This window comes from Callorhinus ursinus, unplaced genomic scaffold (assembly GCF_003265705.2).
Source record: "Callorhinus ursinus isolate GAN/ISIS: 27379988/994484 unplaced genomic scaffold, GSC_fseal_2.0 scaffold2, whole genome shotgun sequence".
NCBI classification, from domain to species: Eukaryota; Metazoa; Chordata; class Mammalia; order Carnivora; family Otariidae; genus Callorhinus; species Callorhinus ursinus.
In genome coordinates this window covers 1421627-1435744 of record NW_027397064.1, presented here as the reverse complement: position 1 = coordinate 1435744, position 14118 = coordinate 1421627, and the positions used below count along the sequence as shown (strand labels likewise).

Below are 14118 nucleotides of genomic sequence, written 5' to 3'. Positions count from 1 at the left end.
ATTCCCAGAAGGCCCCAGTATTGCCAAAGGTGACAGAGCCCGAGCTTCACCTTTCCACAGTGTAGGTTGGGCCAAATGGCCTCGGGCCCTGAGAGCAGTATGCATCACATTCCTGCAGAGAGAATCCAGGCCAGCCACCCAGAAGTGGGGCACCCAAGCAGCCTGGCCTCTATGCTGAGGGTCTTGGCTTTGCCTGCTCACACCTCACTTATGAGTGGGATCCCAGACAGGCTCAGGGGCAACAGCCATTATGCCCACTCTATAGACCAGCAAACTGAGTCTCAGAGAGATGAATGCCTAAAGGGTGCCTCCTCCAAAGCCAAATATGACTTTTGCTCCAGATGGCCAAGCAAGAACCAGGTTTGCTGAGCAGGCGCACTGCCGGGTTGGTCTATCTCGTGCTCCAATCATGCTCTGCCTGGAGCCTCTGTCTTCATATCCGTCTGAAGGCAGCCCTCCATGACATGGTGCTGATGGCTTAGGCCAGGGACCTTTACAACTTAGGCAGCCTAGAAGGCAAGCAAGCCTCACGCACGGCCCTGCACAGTGCCCACCGTGACCTCAGCTCACCCTAGAAGAGGCCCCAGAGGCAGGTGTGCATTGATCCCAGCTCTCAGGCAAGAAAACTAGAAGAAAACTCCAAGGATCTCTGGAACAAACTGGCTACCATCAGCAGTGAGGCAGAGTCAGGATCTGCAAGTGGCCCCCAAGAGAAGCCTCTTCCCTCCCACCATGCAGGGCTGCCCCCATGGCATTCCACTTACCACCCAAGGTTGGAATGCTCTGTGGGTGAGCCCACTGGGTTCAAGAGTGGCCAGCCACACGTGTTACCCTGGACCTCCCTCCCAGCCAGACACCCATGGGAAATCCCAAGCCTATGGGTACTGGCTTGCTTTAGGGGAAGGACAGGGCCACATTTTCATCAAGAACCTTCAAGCTCATCATGTAGCTCATATTTCCCAACATCCAGAATAGGAAGGACCATAATGGCCAAGAGGTGTGATTGTGAAGATGGGACCATGCCCAGGGGGCAAGAAGGCCTGGCCCTGGCCCCGAGCGCTGGCTGGGTGTCCCTACATAAGCTACCCACCTCGCGGGGCTAGTCCGTGTGGTCGGTGAAAAGCGGAGGAGGGGCTGGGTGTGGACGTGTGTTTTCAGAAACATGAAATGACTGTTTGCAAGCTGCATCTCCCGGGGCCAGGAGCCTCTCTCTACCAGCAGATTGGTAGAGAGAACACGCCCCACACTTGGCGTCCTATGGGCCCAGATAAAGTCTTCCTGAATAAATGAAACTGAACAAAATTGTGATAGTTAACACTGAGGCCCATGTCCCAGCACAAACATGTCATTGCGAAGTTCTACACACCCAGCTTCCTAACAGACTTTCCTCGGGGGACCAGAAACTGGAACCCACCCAAGAAATCCTTAATTGTCTGAAGCCATTACAACAACCTCAACTGATTTGATTCCTTATTAGCGACAAAACGGTTGAATGTTTGCAGATGGAAGAAGTTCATATATTTTGTTGAGTGCATATTACATAAGCCAGTGTTTACCAAATGTCTTCTTGGGGATCTGCAGTTTCTATAGGAATTTCAAATTTTTCATTCTACTGATAATTTCAAAAAACTTTTTTTTTTCAAGATACAGACAGAACTTCTCTGTTGCAGTCTTAATTTGCCTCCGAAAGATACCCCACAGAATAAGTCTGTGGGACACACTGACCCCTGGGGGGACAGACTCTCAGGGTAGGCAGGGTGTTTGGTTTGTTTAAACACCCTCCCCTCCAAAAAACCCCAACTCTATCACCATACTCACCTCCTACAGGAAAAGAGGCAGAGTCACAGAACAATGAACGCCTAATACCAGGCTTTTTCTAAAGTATGAAATATTTCCTGTGTCCCCCACAGCCCCCCACCTCTCCCCCTCCCTTTTTGGGCACAGGAAGCCAGCCTCTGAAACAGTGCAGGAGTGGGGGGCTCCTGGCTGGGGACTTCCCATGACACCCCCCCCCCCAGCTAGGGAGGACACCGCCTGCTTTCAGTTTCCAGTGTCTGTGAAATACAACAGGGTGTGAGGCCTCTTTTCTTCTGAAGAGGTGGAAATCATCTTCTGATGTGGGTGGCAGGCCCTTGGAAGGTGTGTCCCTTAGCTGTGCCTTCTCCTGCTCTTGAACAAAGGACGCGATGTGCCCACCAACTGCGGGCGCGTCAGTGCTACCCTCCTGCCTTCCGCTGGAGACAGAGAGGCAGTGGGTATGGAATAGAACAAAGCAGCCCAGAGGGGGTGGGGGGGCTGGCTCACGTCAGGGAGGAGCCTGGAGTTCAGGCCTGCAGGATCTGGTTCCCCTTCTCCAGCAGGACCTTGGGCTGGGCCTTGGGATCTAGCCCCTGTGCCTGGCTAGGTCGCCACAGGGCTCAGTCCTCCCAGCCTGGGCCCTGGTTCCACCACATCAGTGCCGGGTGGCTGCCGCAGGGTGTGGATTCCTTCTGCCAACGGGGATGGGGAAGGCAGCCCCCTCTGAGTTCAGGGCACCCCAACCACGGGGAGAAGGCAGCCCCGGAAGAGAGGGGTCCCCACATGGGAAAGAGGCACTGGGGAGGGTCTTTGAGTGTCTTCCCGCTCGGATGTACTAAACCTGTGTTGGTGGGGTCTGGACCTCAACAGGGTGCCACCAGGATAAGCCTCGTGGTCCCCACAGGCCTCAGAGCAGAACAGATGGGAGCAGGGCTGCCCCCAGGCTCAGAGGAGGGAGGCGACCTGGCTGCCCGGAGAGAAAAGGGTGTCAAGAGGGCGGAGGGTCCAGGGTCAGATGAAGGGGCACCCCGGCTCTCCTGAGAGGAGCGGGACAGCGCAAAGGGAGGAGCCGCGGGGCGGACACCCGCTCCACAGGACTGGGCGCTCCGGCCAACGCGAGAGAGTCCTGCCTGCGCCCCTCTTCGCCCCCGTAGGCCCCCCCTAGTACCCCCACCCTGCTCCGTGCCCCGCTTTCCTACCCGCGCCCCGCCCTGCACTCCCCGCTCGCTGCATGCCCCCCTCCGCTGCAGCGCCCCCTCCCTCCCCACTCTCCGCCTCCCCGCGCCACACACACACACACACACACACACACACAGGCACAGAAGCGGACACACAGGCGCGCACACGCACACGGACGTACACATACAGGTAGACTTAGGCGCGCACCCGGGCACACACACACACACACGTGCGCGCGCGCGCGTCCAGGCAGACGCTGCAGTTCGCGTCGGGGCCGGCAGGGGGCGCAGGCTCGTGACGCGCGGCGGGCGAGGCGGGGGATTCAAGCGCGTTATAAGGCGCAGAGCGGGAACGCGATCCCGAGACGTCGGAGGCCAGAGGGACCCGCCGCCCGCATGGCCCCCGCCCGCCGCCCCGCCGGGGCCCGCCTGCTGCTCGTCTGTGCCGGCCTGCTGGCCGCCGCCGCGGGCCTCGTCTCCCCGGAGCCCGGCGAGCCCGCGGACAGCGGCGGCCGCCAGGAGCCGGGCCCCGGGAACGAGCTGCCCGCGGGCCCCGGGGAGAGCCGCGCCGGGCCGCCCGCCCGCCCGTCGGTAAGAAGCCGCGGCCTTCCTGCGCGCGCCGGGCCGCCCCGCGTTCTGGACACCTCGGGCCTCCGTTGCCCCCGCCTGAGCCCGCAGCTCCCTGAGGTCCGGGTGCCCTAAGGGCGGAGGGCGCTTGCTTTGGGGCGGTGGGAGGCGCGGCGTCGCGGGCAGGGACCTGGGCTGACCCAGGTGTCGTCCTGTCTGAAGTAGGGATGGAAGCGGGGCTTAGCTTGCGGGGCTGGGGGAGCCACAGGACGTCTGGACGCTGGCCCTCTGCGCAGCCAGCCGGCCTTCTCCTGGGCTTTGGGGTAGTTCGTGCAACATTCCGCCAGCCCAGGCAAAACGCCTTGGGGGGGGGGGGGGGCAGGAGGAAGTTGCGAAGTGAATAAAACGTAAGTAACTTGATTCTCCTGAAACTGGGAAGAACCTGTTTGTAAAAGTGTGAGCCAATTACTGGCCACCCTCCCCCCAATCTATTAGGTGAAGTTCTGTCTGAAAAATCCAAAGAAGTGCCTCCCTTTGGGTCTGGGGAGCATGGGGGCCTGTGACTTCTGACCATGAAGAGGTGATTTTTCGTTCTGCCCTGTTCCTTCCTGTGAGGGCAGTGCAGAGTGGTCAGGGTGGGGGAAGTGGGCATCAGGGGGCCTCCCAGGAGCCCTCAATGTGGGTGGGGCCTTTCAGACAGGGAGGGGAGAGGGCCCTCAGGGAAGATGCTTAGGGGCAGTGGGGGAACTTGGAGCGACAAAGTCCAAGGACACCTCCTCTGAAGAGGGTGAAGGTGGCAGCCAGCCCTGGGGCTCCCTGGGAGGAGCCACTCCCAAGTCCTCCCCACCCCTGGAAGCCAGGGAAGGCAAACCCCACCCAGACAATTGGCCACACCTCCTGGAGGAGGGAGATGTCAGCTAGTCCCCAGGAGGCAAGGGGCCTTCTGTGCTTCCAGGAAGCGTTCTGGCCTTGGACTGCCTTTGGGGGACAACGTGGTAGCAGAGGCTTCCCACCTCCTTTCTGAGAGCCCCTCAAGGCTGGAGACCTCGGTGGGGCCAGGACCGCTGCCCAGCACCCACCCAGGCTGCCACAGGCCTGTCTGCTGGGGCCGCAGGCTAACATGGTTCCACCTGTTTCTGCTCCCCCCAAACCAAACTGGGGTCCGAGTGCAGCTGGGGGGGGTCAGCTTGGTGCACCCATCCAGCCTGTGTGGAATATTCCCGGCATGTGTGCCCGCCAAAGGCAGCATGAGGCCGTAAAGTGGAATCCAGTCCTGTGTCCCTGGCGAGCAAAGCAGCAGGACAGCACGTGGCAGGGCCCACCAGCACCCAGCAGGTCGTGGGGAGACCCTGGGCACTCTGAGGCCTTTCTCTGTCCAACCCCAGGCTCCTCTGACATGGATGGCCCTGTCCCCCCCCCCCCCCCCGAGCCACCCGGGCTCCCAAAGGGAGGCCCCAGGCCCTGCACAGCGGCCAGGAGACCGGTGGCCCTGGCTCTGACAGAAGGTCCTGGCCAGCTCAAAAACCCCGAGTCCTTCCATCGGCCACCTGCCCTGGTGCTTGTGACCTCATCTGAGCCCTCGAGCTGATTTCCTTCCCAGCTGGAAGCCTTGCCTTAGAGTCCAGACTACCTGAAGTCCACGGACTAATAGGCCAAAGGCCTCTGCCTGGAAGGCACCTCCTGGAATTTTCCTCAGTGTGAGGACTGGTCAGAATGCAGCACGTGGGCGAATGGATGTTTCTGGAATCATCACTGTCTTTGTTTGGGGGGTCCTGGGGAAGCCGAGTGACTCAGTGCAGGGGCCTTGAGTCATCACATAGCAGTGCTAGGCCACCAGCCCTCCGACCGTCTTGTACCGTAAGCTGCGGCTACCCCAAGGGCCAAAGTGGGCGTCCCTGGAACATCAGTGGGGGCCGCACAAGGGCCCTGATGGTCATAGTCGCCTCTTCCCTAGCACTTTTGAGTCTGTTGGTCCGATCCTCCTGGTGAGTCTCCCAGGGTGGTGTGTTCACTGCAGCTCCCACGGAGGGAGGCCATAAGAGGCCGGGTGGCCCAGCCATGCCAGGGTTCTCACTTCTCACCCGCTACGGAGCTCTGCACCCCATCTTCCTCCACCCACAAAGTTTTCTCGCACAGCGCCCCGGCAGTGGTGTGGCCTGGTCGTCCTCCATGCGTCAGGAGGGAGGGAAGCATGGATGGGGGGCTCTGCTGACTTGGAGGGCACCACTGTTGACAAGGACAGGGGTCCGAGGGCGCTGAAGGCCCGTCCCGCACAGTGACGTCCTGAAAAGTTCCATCTGTTTGGCGGGCACCCGCTGGGGGTGGTGAACCAACCTGGGGGCTGGCTGTGTTCCAGGAGCCCACCGCCGAGGGAGCACGTAACTTTGACCCCAGGGATGCCTGGATGCTCTTCATCAGGCAGAGTGACAAAGGTGTCAACGGCAAGAGGGGAGGCAGAGGCAAGGCCAGGAAGCTGAAGGTGAGCGCAAGAGCCCCAGCTGTGTGTGCGTGAGTTTCCTGTGGGGGCCGGGTACAGCAAGCAAGGGGCCTCCACCTGCGGGCCCTCCGTGCACCCCCAGCCCACCACCATCATCCCCTTGCACCCCTCACCAGCCCCACTGGCTCACCCTGAGCCTTGCCAGCGAGAACAGACCCTCCCCCTTGGCCTGGGGTCAGAGAGCACAGAGAGCGCCAAGCTGGGGGGGCCCAGGAGACCCTGAGTTTGAGGCCTGTACCTATCATTTTTCCTGCACGCCTAGAAAGCTAGGCAACCCCATCAGCTACCCCCCCTTTCTCTTCCCTCTGTATCCTAGCGAGGGAGGCCTGGGCTGGCCTGGGAAGGCAGTCAGGGACCGAGCTGGGGGGCTGCAGTGGGGCTGGAGTGACACACCATCTGGTTCCCAGGAGGTGGGGAGCCTGGGGACCCTGGGTGCTGTGGGGTTCCAATTGTCATTCAGCCTAGCCAGAAACCCGGCAGCTGGTCCTGATGTCTGCCTGTCCCCTGGGATGGGGAGCTCTGGGCTAGGGCTGTGTTGCTCACACTGGGTTTGGGCTTCTCTGCCCACTCCCCGCCCCCCCAGGGCTGGCCTCTCCCTGCCCCGGGTCGGCCCCAACACTGGGGTGCTGGGCTCTGAGCCTGAGGCAAGCAGGCTGCTGCGCTGTCACCATGACCTTGCCTGACTGCCACCCCTTGGAGCCACCTGGCCCCACCCCAAGCTAAGCTGGGGCTCCCCTGTGCCCTCCCTTGCAGAGGACTGGCTTGCTCCTGTGTTGGGGTCCCACCCCAGCCCAGGGTGGGCTCCCTGAGGGCCCCAGGCCCCGGCGTGGGGCCAGGCACAGTGAGAACCTGCTGACCTTGGCTGACCTGCGGTGTCCCTCTCTCCCTCTTTCCCTCCATCCGGGAACCCCTCTGTGTCCCCACTTGGGGTCCTTGCCTGCTTGGAGCTCCACCCCCAGGGGCCCCACCACCCCAGCCAGCCCTGGGCCTCAGGCACAATCCAGTCCTCCAGTCGGAGCTGGTGGCTTTCAAAGCAGAGCCTTCCTGTCTCAGAGGAGTCTGAGGCCCAGAGGTTGACCTCCACCCCACAGGTCAAAGCAGGATCCCCTCTTGCCTGCCTCTTAGTGGCAAGAACTTGCAGAGGGGTCCCAGCAGCCCCCTGCCTCCCTGCTCACTTAGCCTCACAGCTGAGGTTCCTTTTCAGCTTGGTCTGCCGGGGCCCCCAGGGCCCCCCGGCCCCCAGGGCCCCCCTGGCCCCATCGTCCCTCCTGAGGTCCTGCTGAAGGAGTTCCAGCTGCTGCTGAAAGGTAGGGGGAGTGCACCTGTGGGGGCACACACACCCTCGGTGCGCGTGCGGCCACGGGAGGGTATCCTGGAGGAGCCGAGATGGCTGGCTACTGCCCCAGCGGCCGGCACTCAAGGAGGCCCCTGCTCTGTGCTGGGCTCGGGCGGGGGCTCGCAGGAGTGTGGTAAGGAGGCTTCACAGAGAAGGTGGACTTGGCACTCAGTGTTCCGCGGGGGCTCGGGGACCAGCACCCATGCCCCCTCTGGGAGTCAGGTGAGCCCAGCCAAAGCCAGGACACCTGTACCCAACCCCCGCCAAGTGAGGATCATCAGGAAGGGATCAGAGGTCCTTTTTTTTTTTTTTTTTTTAAGATTTATTTATTTATTTGAGAGAGCGAGAATGAGAGAGAGAGAGCACATGAGAGGGGGGAGGGTCAGAGGGAGAAGCAGACTCCCCGCAGAGCAGGGAGCCCGATGTGGGACTTGATCCCGGGACTCCGGGATCATGACCTGAGCCGAAGGCAGTCGCCCAACCAACTGAGCCACCCAGGCGCCCCCCGGGATCAGAGGTCCTTAACCTTGCAAAGTGCTCTTGATCACAAAGAAACCATGGGAATTTGAGACTCACACCAGGTGACACCGGCCCCCGACTGAGACCCCGACACGGGCCCCCGACTGAGACCCCAACTTCTCCCCCTGGATCACTGTGTCCCTGCCTGTTCCCGTGGCAGGTCTCAGCGGCCAGCCAAGAGCCCCACGGGGGAGGGGGCAGGAAGGAGCGTGTAGTGGGCAGCGCAGGTGCGGTCCAGGCTGGGGGCCGCTGAGCTGGAGGCAGCAGAGGGAGGGCGGACAGCTGAGCCGAGCTGTTCTGCCCAGGAGCTGGCCCTGCATGGAGCTGGCCCTGCATGTTCACTACGTTTACCAGAGTTTACTTTATTATGAGAACTATTAGGAGAGCCTTTCCCCCCCTTCAATTCAGTGTACTGTTTATTTAAATAGACCAGCTTCAGAAAGCTAAAGAATCTCCGCGCAGTACTTAACTTACACGAGGTTTCCTTGCAGAAGTGAGCAGGGCAGCTTATACGATTGCTCTCGGGGGTACAGTAGAACTGTAAGCGGAGGAGACAGCAGCGTGAGGGGGAAGCGTGGGGAAGATGGCGAGGTGAGGCAGGAGAACCAGGGCGATGTGAGGCAGGGCAAGGGAACCGCGAGCTCCCTGGTAGCCAAAGCCTGAAGGGAAGCGGGAGCAGCGCGGGCTCGGGAAGCCGGGCCTGCGGGCCCTGCAGCCACGGAGGGGTCTCCGTGGATCCCGGGGCGTGGACCAGCGCGTTGGTCGGGTGCCGTGGGCAGCGGGCTCCCAGCGCTCGGCAGGGCGGGTTCCGAAGCAAGGGGCAGGGGCGCGGGCGGGCGCGGCCACGGCTCGCTCTGTGCCAGGCGCGGTGCGGCAGCGCGAGCGCACGGAGCCCGAGCCCTGCACGCGCGGCCCCGCCGACGGCACGGCCGCCGTCCGGGAGAACGAGGAGGCGGCGGCGGGGGACACGGGCGTGCTGGCGCTTTTGGCGGCGCCCCTGGCCCCGGGCCCGCGGGCGCCGCGCGTCGAGGCTGCCTTCCACGGCCGCCTGCGCCGGGACGCGTCGGTGGAGCGACGCGCCCTGCACGAGCTGGGCGGCTACTACCTGGTGAGTCCCGGCCGGCGGGCGGGGCGGGGGGCGCGGGCGGGCCCCGGCTGACCTCCGTGCGCCCCGCAGCCCGACGCCGAGGGCGCCTTCCGCCGCGGCCCCGGCCTGAACCTGACCAGCGGCCAGTACACGGCGCCAGTCGCCGGCTTCTACGCGCTCGCCGCCACGCTGCACGCGGGTGAGGCCCGGGGCGGGAGGGGGTCCGCCCCAGCGCGCGTGGCCCCCGCCCCCCCCCCCCCCCCCCGTGACCGCCCCCGCCTTGCCCCGCAGCGCTCGACGAGCAGCCCAGGCGGGGGCCGCCGCGCCCCCGGGACCGCCTGCGCCTGCTCATCTGCATCCAGTCCCGGTGCCAGAGGAACGCGTGAGTGGGAGCGGGGGGTGGGGGACCCCGGCGCCAGACCTGCCCCCACGTAGCCCCCACCCGCGCCCCGTCCGGCTTGGACAGACCCCGTCCTCCATGGCCCATCGCCGCTGCACCGTGGCCCCGGGCGATCTCACGCCTCTTGCTGGCCTCCCAGTCCCTGCACCGGTCCGCAGCAGGCCTTCCCTTCCCAGCAGCGGGGGCTCCCTGTTCTTAACCCACCCCTTCCCAGCCTCCGGGCTCCCCTCACCCCTGCAGGGGGCTCTCTGTCACCCAGAGGCACCACCGGTTCCTCCTCGGAGAGGCCTCTCCTGACCACTGCGGCCCACCACCAGTCTCTCTCCTCGTGGCCGTCGGCTCCCTGAGATGATGGCACCCCCCTTTCCTCGCACCTGTGGCCCCTGAGGGCAGCGGCTGTGCCTCCGAACCCCCAGCAGAGCCCAGGCACCCCACAACAGTTGTAGAAGGGAATGAAGTTCAGAACTTCTTACTCGGAGTTCGGAGGCCTGAACTCACATTTTAGCCTCAGTTGCTGCCACCCGGCCCCAGTCCAGCCCATGTCCTGTTTCCAACAGAGCCAGGACTTCTCAGCCCCTGGCCTGGGCCCCGGCTTGCCTCTCCCGGCACCCGCAGAACCCCTTTTGCCCTGTGGACACTGTCCTGACTCTTCTTGGGGATCCAGTTCAGCCGCCACCTCCACCAGAACACCTGGCCAAGACAGCTGTTACCACTGCACTTAGCTGGGCCCGTGTTGGTTGCTGGGGTGATCTGTGGGTGAGGTTGGTGGAGCCTGGGGGGTGTGGGCTGATCCTCTCTCTGTTTTGGCCACAGCTCCCTGGAGGCTGTCATGGGCCTGGAGGGCAGCAGTGAGCTCTTCACCATCTCGGTCAATGGTGTTCTGTACCTGCAGGTGCGTGGGGCAGGCTTGGGCACGACTGGGGGGTGACCAGGAGGGGGGAGGGGTGCTGATGGGGGCTCTGGATCTCTGGAAGCAGTGCCGGCAGACTGCGGGCCTGGGAGAGGTTGCAGGCCACACCAGGGGGTTCACGCGGGTTCAGGCAGAGCGGGGCCACCTGCAGGTCCCCTTCCCCCAAGCGCTGGCTGGTCCTCCTCAGCAGGCGCTCAGCTGCTCAGTCTGCAATCATCAGACCTGCCCATCACCCCACACTGAGGGCAGGTGCTCCGTGTAGGGACTGGTGGCAGAGGGAACAGAGGTCCGCTCCACGCCTGGCCTGGGCCTGTTGAGACTGTGGGAATCAGGAGGCCTCCTTTCTACACAGAACCCTACCTGACAGTCTCTTTCTAGCACTGGGGGGCTTTTGGCAAGGGATCGAGAAACCAATGTGAAGGTGGGATTTACTAAACAAGAAACCACTGCAGTGCAGATGTATGGAGTCACAGCGGGCCCCTCATTAGCACTACACCAGGCCCTGTTCTGAGCTCTTTATGTAAACTATCTGCTTAATTATCATAGTGCTTTGAGGTCGCTGGTACTATTTTTTGTTCGTTTTAAGAAAATATTATTGAAGTATAGTTGACGTACAGTGTTTCCACTGTTTCTAAATAAGGGAACTAAGGCGGAGAAGGGTTAAGTAATGTGCTCAAGCTCACGTGGAATCGGGCCAGGCTGTCTGAGTCTGGCCGGCGGCTGTGGTGGCTGGAAGGCATTCAAGGGTCTGGTCCCAGGTACTGCTGGGGGCCACATGGTCCACCTGGGGTCCTAAGATGCAGAAGGTGGGTGGGCCCCCAGATTCTGCTTCTCTGGGAGTTCTCAGGGAATGTGCCACTGTTGCTGTGTGGACCACACTTGGAGCAGGCAGGCCAGAGTCCCGGGCCCATGAAGGCTCTGCCAAATGGCTGGAGGCCACCCTCACCCCAGTCTGGAGAACCACATGCAGCAGAGAAACCTACTGGGTCTTGGGTCTTGAACCTGTTGCTGGCCCTGAGCAGAGGCTCACCCAGACACACGTGTGCTATGGGAGCAGCGAGCCGGGGAGAAAGCCATGGGAGAGGGGTCAGAGGCACCGGGTTTGAGGGCGAGGCCGGCCCAGCCCGGCCCTGGCCCTGAGACCTTCGGGGGGCTGAGTGGGTGGGGGGGGTGGTCTGCTTATCTGTGGGGCGCACCTGCAGGCTGGCAGAACCTGGGCTGACTGTGACCTTCCCTGCAGACGGGGCAGTACACCTCTGTCTTCCTGGACAACGCCAGTGGCTCTGCCCTCACGGTGCACAGTGGCTCCCACTTCAGCGCGGTCCTCCTTGGCGTGTGAGCGGCCACACCGCGCCCTTCGTTTCGCCCGGTGAACAGAAGTGGGGTCCGAACAGTCTCTGGGCGGTGTTGGGGTGGCGGAGGCCACATGCAGGACGAAGCCCACTGGAGCCGCCCGCACTGGCCACTGCAGGTCAGCCCGGAGGTGGCCGACTACCGGCAGCCCAGGGAGGGGACATGCAAACGGGCAGTCCCAGAACCAGGAGGGATTTCAGGGTGCCGTCTTTCAAAAGGAGAAGAGCCCTGTTGGGCTGTTATTCAGCCCATGTTTCTAGCGGGGCTTAGTGCCCAGGAGGACTTGCTTTTGTTCCTGGTCGCAGACCGGTTCCTCTTCTGGTCCAGAGGGCAGCTTGCCCAGATGGCCTCAGCCTCTTTGCCTTGGCCCAGTCCCACCTTTTCCATTTTTTTTTAGTGTTTTTGTGGGCTGCCGGAACGCCAGCACGGAGGGCAAAGGCTGGTCACCTGCCTGGATGCCCTGCGGAGAGGAGGGGCAGCCTGCACCGGGCCAGAGGGCCTCCCAGGAAAAGCGTGCTGGGCCTGCACAGCAGCCTCCCCGTCCCTCCCCTCGTCTCCACCCGGGGCTTCCTGCTCCCCACCTGCCTCTCCCCACCGGTGCCTTTGGCCTGGACCTCCTGCAGTGACCACAGGACTCAGAGAGTCTCATGGCCCCTTGGCACAGCAGCCTCGGGCACCAGAGTGACACTGGAAAGGGGCTTATGGGGGGACAGTGAGAGTCTAACATGTGCAGGAGAACGCGTAAGTTCACCCTGCAGATGGCCTTTGCAGAGCGTCGTGTGGTCCCCCCTCCGCTGTAAAGCCTGTCCTAGACAGGTCCCTCTTCCCATCTCCTAGGAGGCTCTGACTCACCGTTGGGATCCAGCCACCAAACAAAAGATCTAGAACATCTTTGCAGATTAGAGACGAGCAGGCCCTGCCCATCCATCTGAACAGATAAAGCAGAGGCTTCCCAGGAGCCAACAGCTCCTGCTGCCCACCTGTGGCCCCGCAGGGTCCAGCTGGCTCTGCGGTTCTTCCATGTGTCTTCCCCCTGGGGAGACAGGTGGCCCTGAGCTCAGGTGGGGAAAAGACAGATGGAGATGGTGCCCAGAAGGCTGGTCTTGGTTCCCCAAGACCTGGGTCCCGAGTCCACTGTGATGCTGTAGCAGTGATGGGACCGGGGTGGCGGGGGGAGTCTTGGAGGGGGGGACACGGGCATCTACCTGCAGCAGGTTCCTTCCAAGGTGTAGGGCCCCCCCCACCCCCTGCGTGGCTGCAGAGACATGGTACCACAAGGTGTCCTGGAGGCCAGGCTGGTCTGACAGGGGTGTGTCCAGGCCTAGAGAGAACAGGGCAGTGGCCGCAGTCACAGGGACTGTCCAGCTGGCGTCAGGCGGAGCAGGTGACTGTGGCCAGGTCTGCCGGACCCCCAGAGCCTACAGCGTCCATCTCCACTGAGAACCCACTCCCTCCCTCCCGGCCTAGGGGGGCCCCAGGCGCCCCACACATAGGGAGCCACGTGGTGCCCTTGGCAGGCCCGGCGCGATTCTCAGTAGGGCCCGAACCCGCCCTACCCGGAAGGGCTCTGATAAGGGCTGTGGGGCCACACCCTTCTCTGGATTTCACTTTGCACCCAGCGGGCACGGATACTTCAAAGTTCTCCCTCACCCTTGAAAAAGCCGCAGATCTTTCCTTTGCTCAACCTAAGTGTATTATACCACACTTTGTTGAAGTATTTATTGTGTAATGTTGCCAGATGGAATTTATTTATATATATAACTGACCGGATGAGATGCTCAAGTACGTCAGAGTTCTCGTGCTACGTGACTATCCAGTTATCTTCATCGTTTCACCCAGGCCCACTGCGGATGGCGAGCAGTGGACTGGGGGATGGGAGGTGGAGGGTGGCCTCCCACTCGGGGGGGGGGGGGCCTGGATCACGTGAAGACCGTGGCAGGGGTGGGGGCTTGCCAGGGAAGCCTCCACGCGAAGCCACCCCCAGCTCTGGGACGGTGGTGTTCAGGGAGTTAGGGGTGCCTGGTTTGCGGTGGGGAGATGTGGACTCAATTAACTGTCCTATTTCCAGCTCTGGGGTGCCGGGGTCCTTCCTTCAGGGGTGCCCGCCGTACGCTGTCAGGGATGGAACCTGTGCTCCACACTGGGGAAGGGTGTGCTCAAAACGCTCCCGAGGTACTTGCAGCAGGGACTCCGCTCTGCTAACGGAGCTGAAGGGGCGATAAGGCGTGTGCTGGGCGGGGGCCTGAGAGCATTAGCAAACAGCCTCTTCCCAGGCAAGGTTTTAGAGACTTTCATCATCCTGAGGCAAGCTCTACACAAGGCCTAGGAGCCGCTTTACTGAAATACAGTTACAGGGACCGTGTGACCTGTTTTACACAAGGCCTCGAGAAGTACTTCATTCTTGTATACAGGCTAGTTACGCCCTTATTAATGGCTTTATCACAAGGGTCCCCCTTCCAAGTGTTCCCGCAAAG

At 62.3% G+C, this 14118-nt stretch overlaps 1 protein-coding gene across 1 annotated transcript; it reads left to right on the top strand.

Moving 5' to 3' along the window:
- Positions 1 to 3371: 3371 nt before the first annotated feature.
- Positions 3372 to 13404, top strand: ERFE (erythroferrone). The gene is made up of 8 exons (XM_025886546.2): positions 3372 to 3566; positions 5899 to 6021; positions 7244 to 7346; positions 8758 to 9002; positions 9072 to 9180; positions 9273 to 9363; positions 10195 to 10273; positions 11532 to 13404. Exons 1-8 carry the CDS (start codon positions 3372 to 3374, stop codon positions 11628 to 11630), a joined length of 1044 nt encoding a protein of 347 aa, XP_025742331.1. The 3' UTR covers positions 11631 to 13404.
- Positions 13405 to 14118: the final 714 nt, after the last annotated feature.

What these genes read in the sequence shown, in the direction of transcription:
- ERFE (XM_025886546.2), top strand. Translation starts at nt 3,372, where the DNA reads ATGGCCCCCGCCCGCCGCCCCGCCGGGGCCCGCCTGCTGCTCGTCTGT. An exon ending in AGCTGGGCGGCTACTACCTG is followed by an intron (nt 9,003 to 9,071) that starts GTGAGTCCCGGC and finishes TGCGCCCCGCAG; the next exon opens with CCCGACGCCGAGGGCGCCTT. An exon ending in CGCCGCCACGCTGCACGCGG is followed by an intron (nt 9,181 to 9,272) that starts GTGAGGCCCGGG and finishes CTTGCCCCGCAG; the next exon opens with CGCTCGACGAGCAGCCCAGG.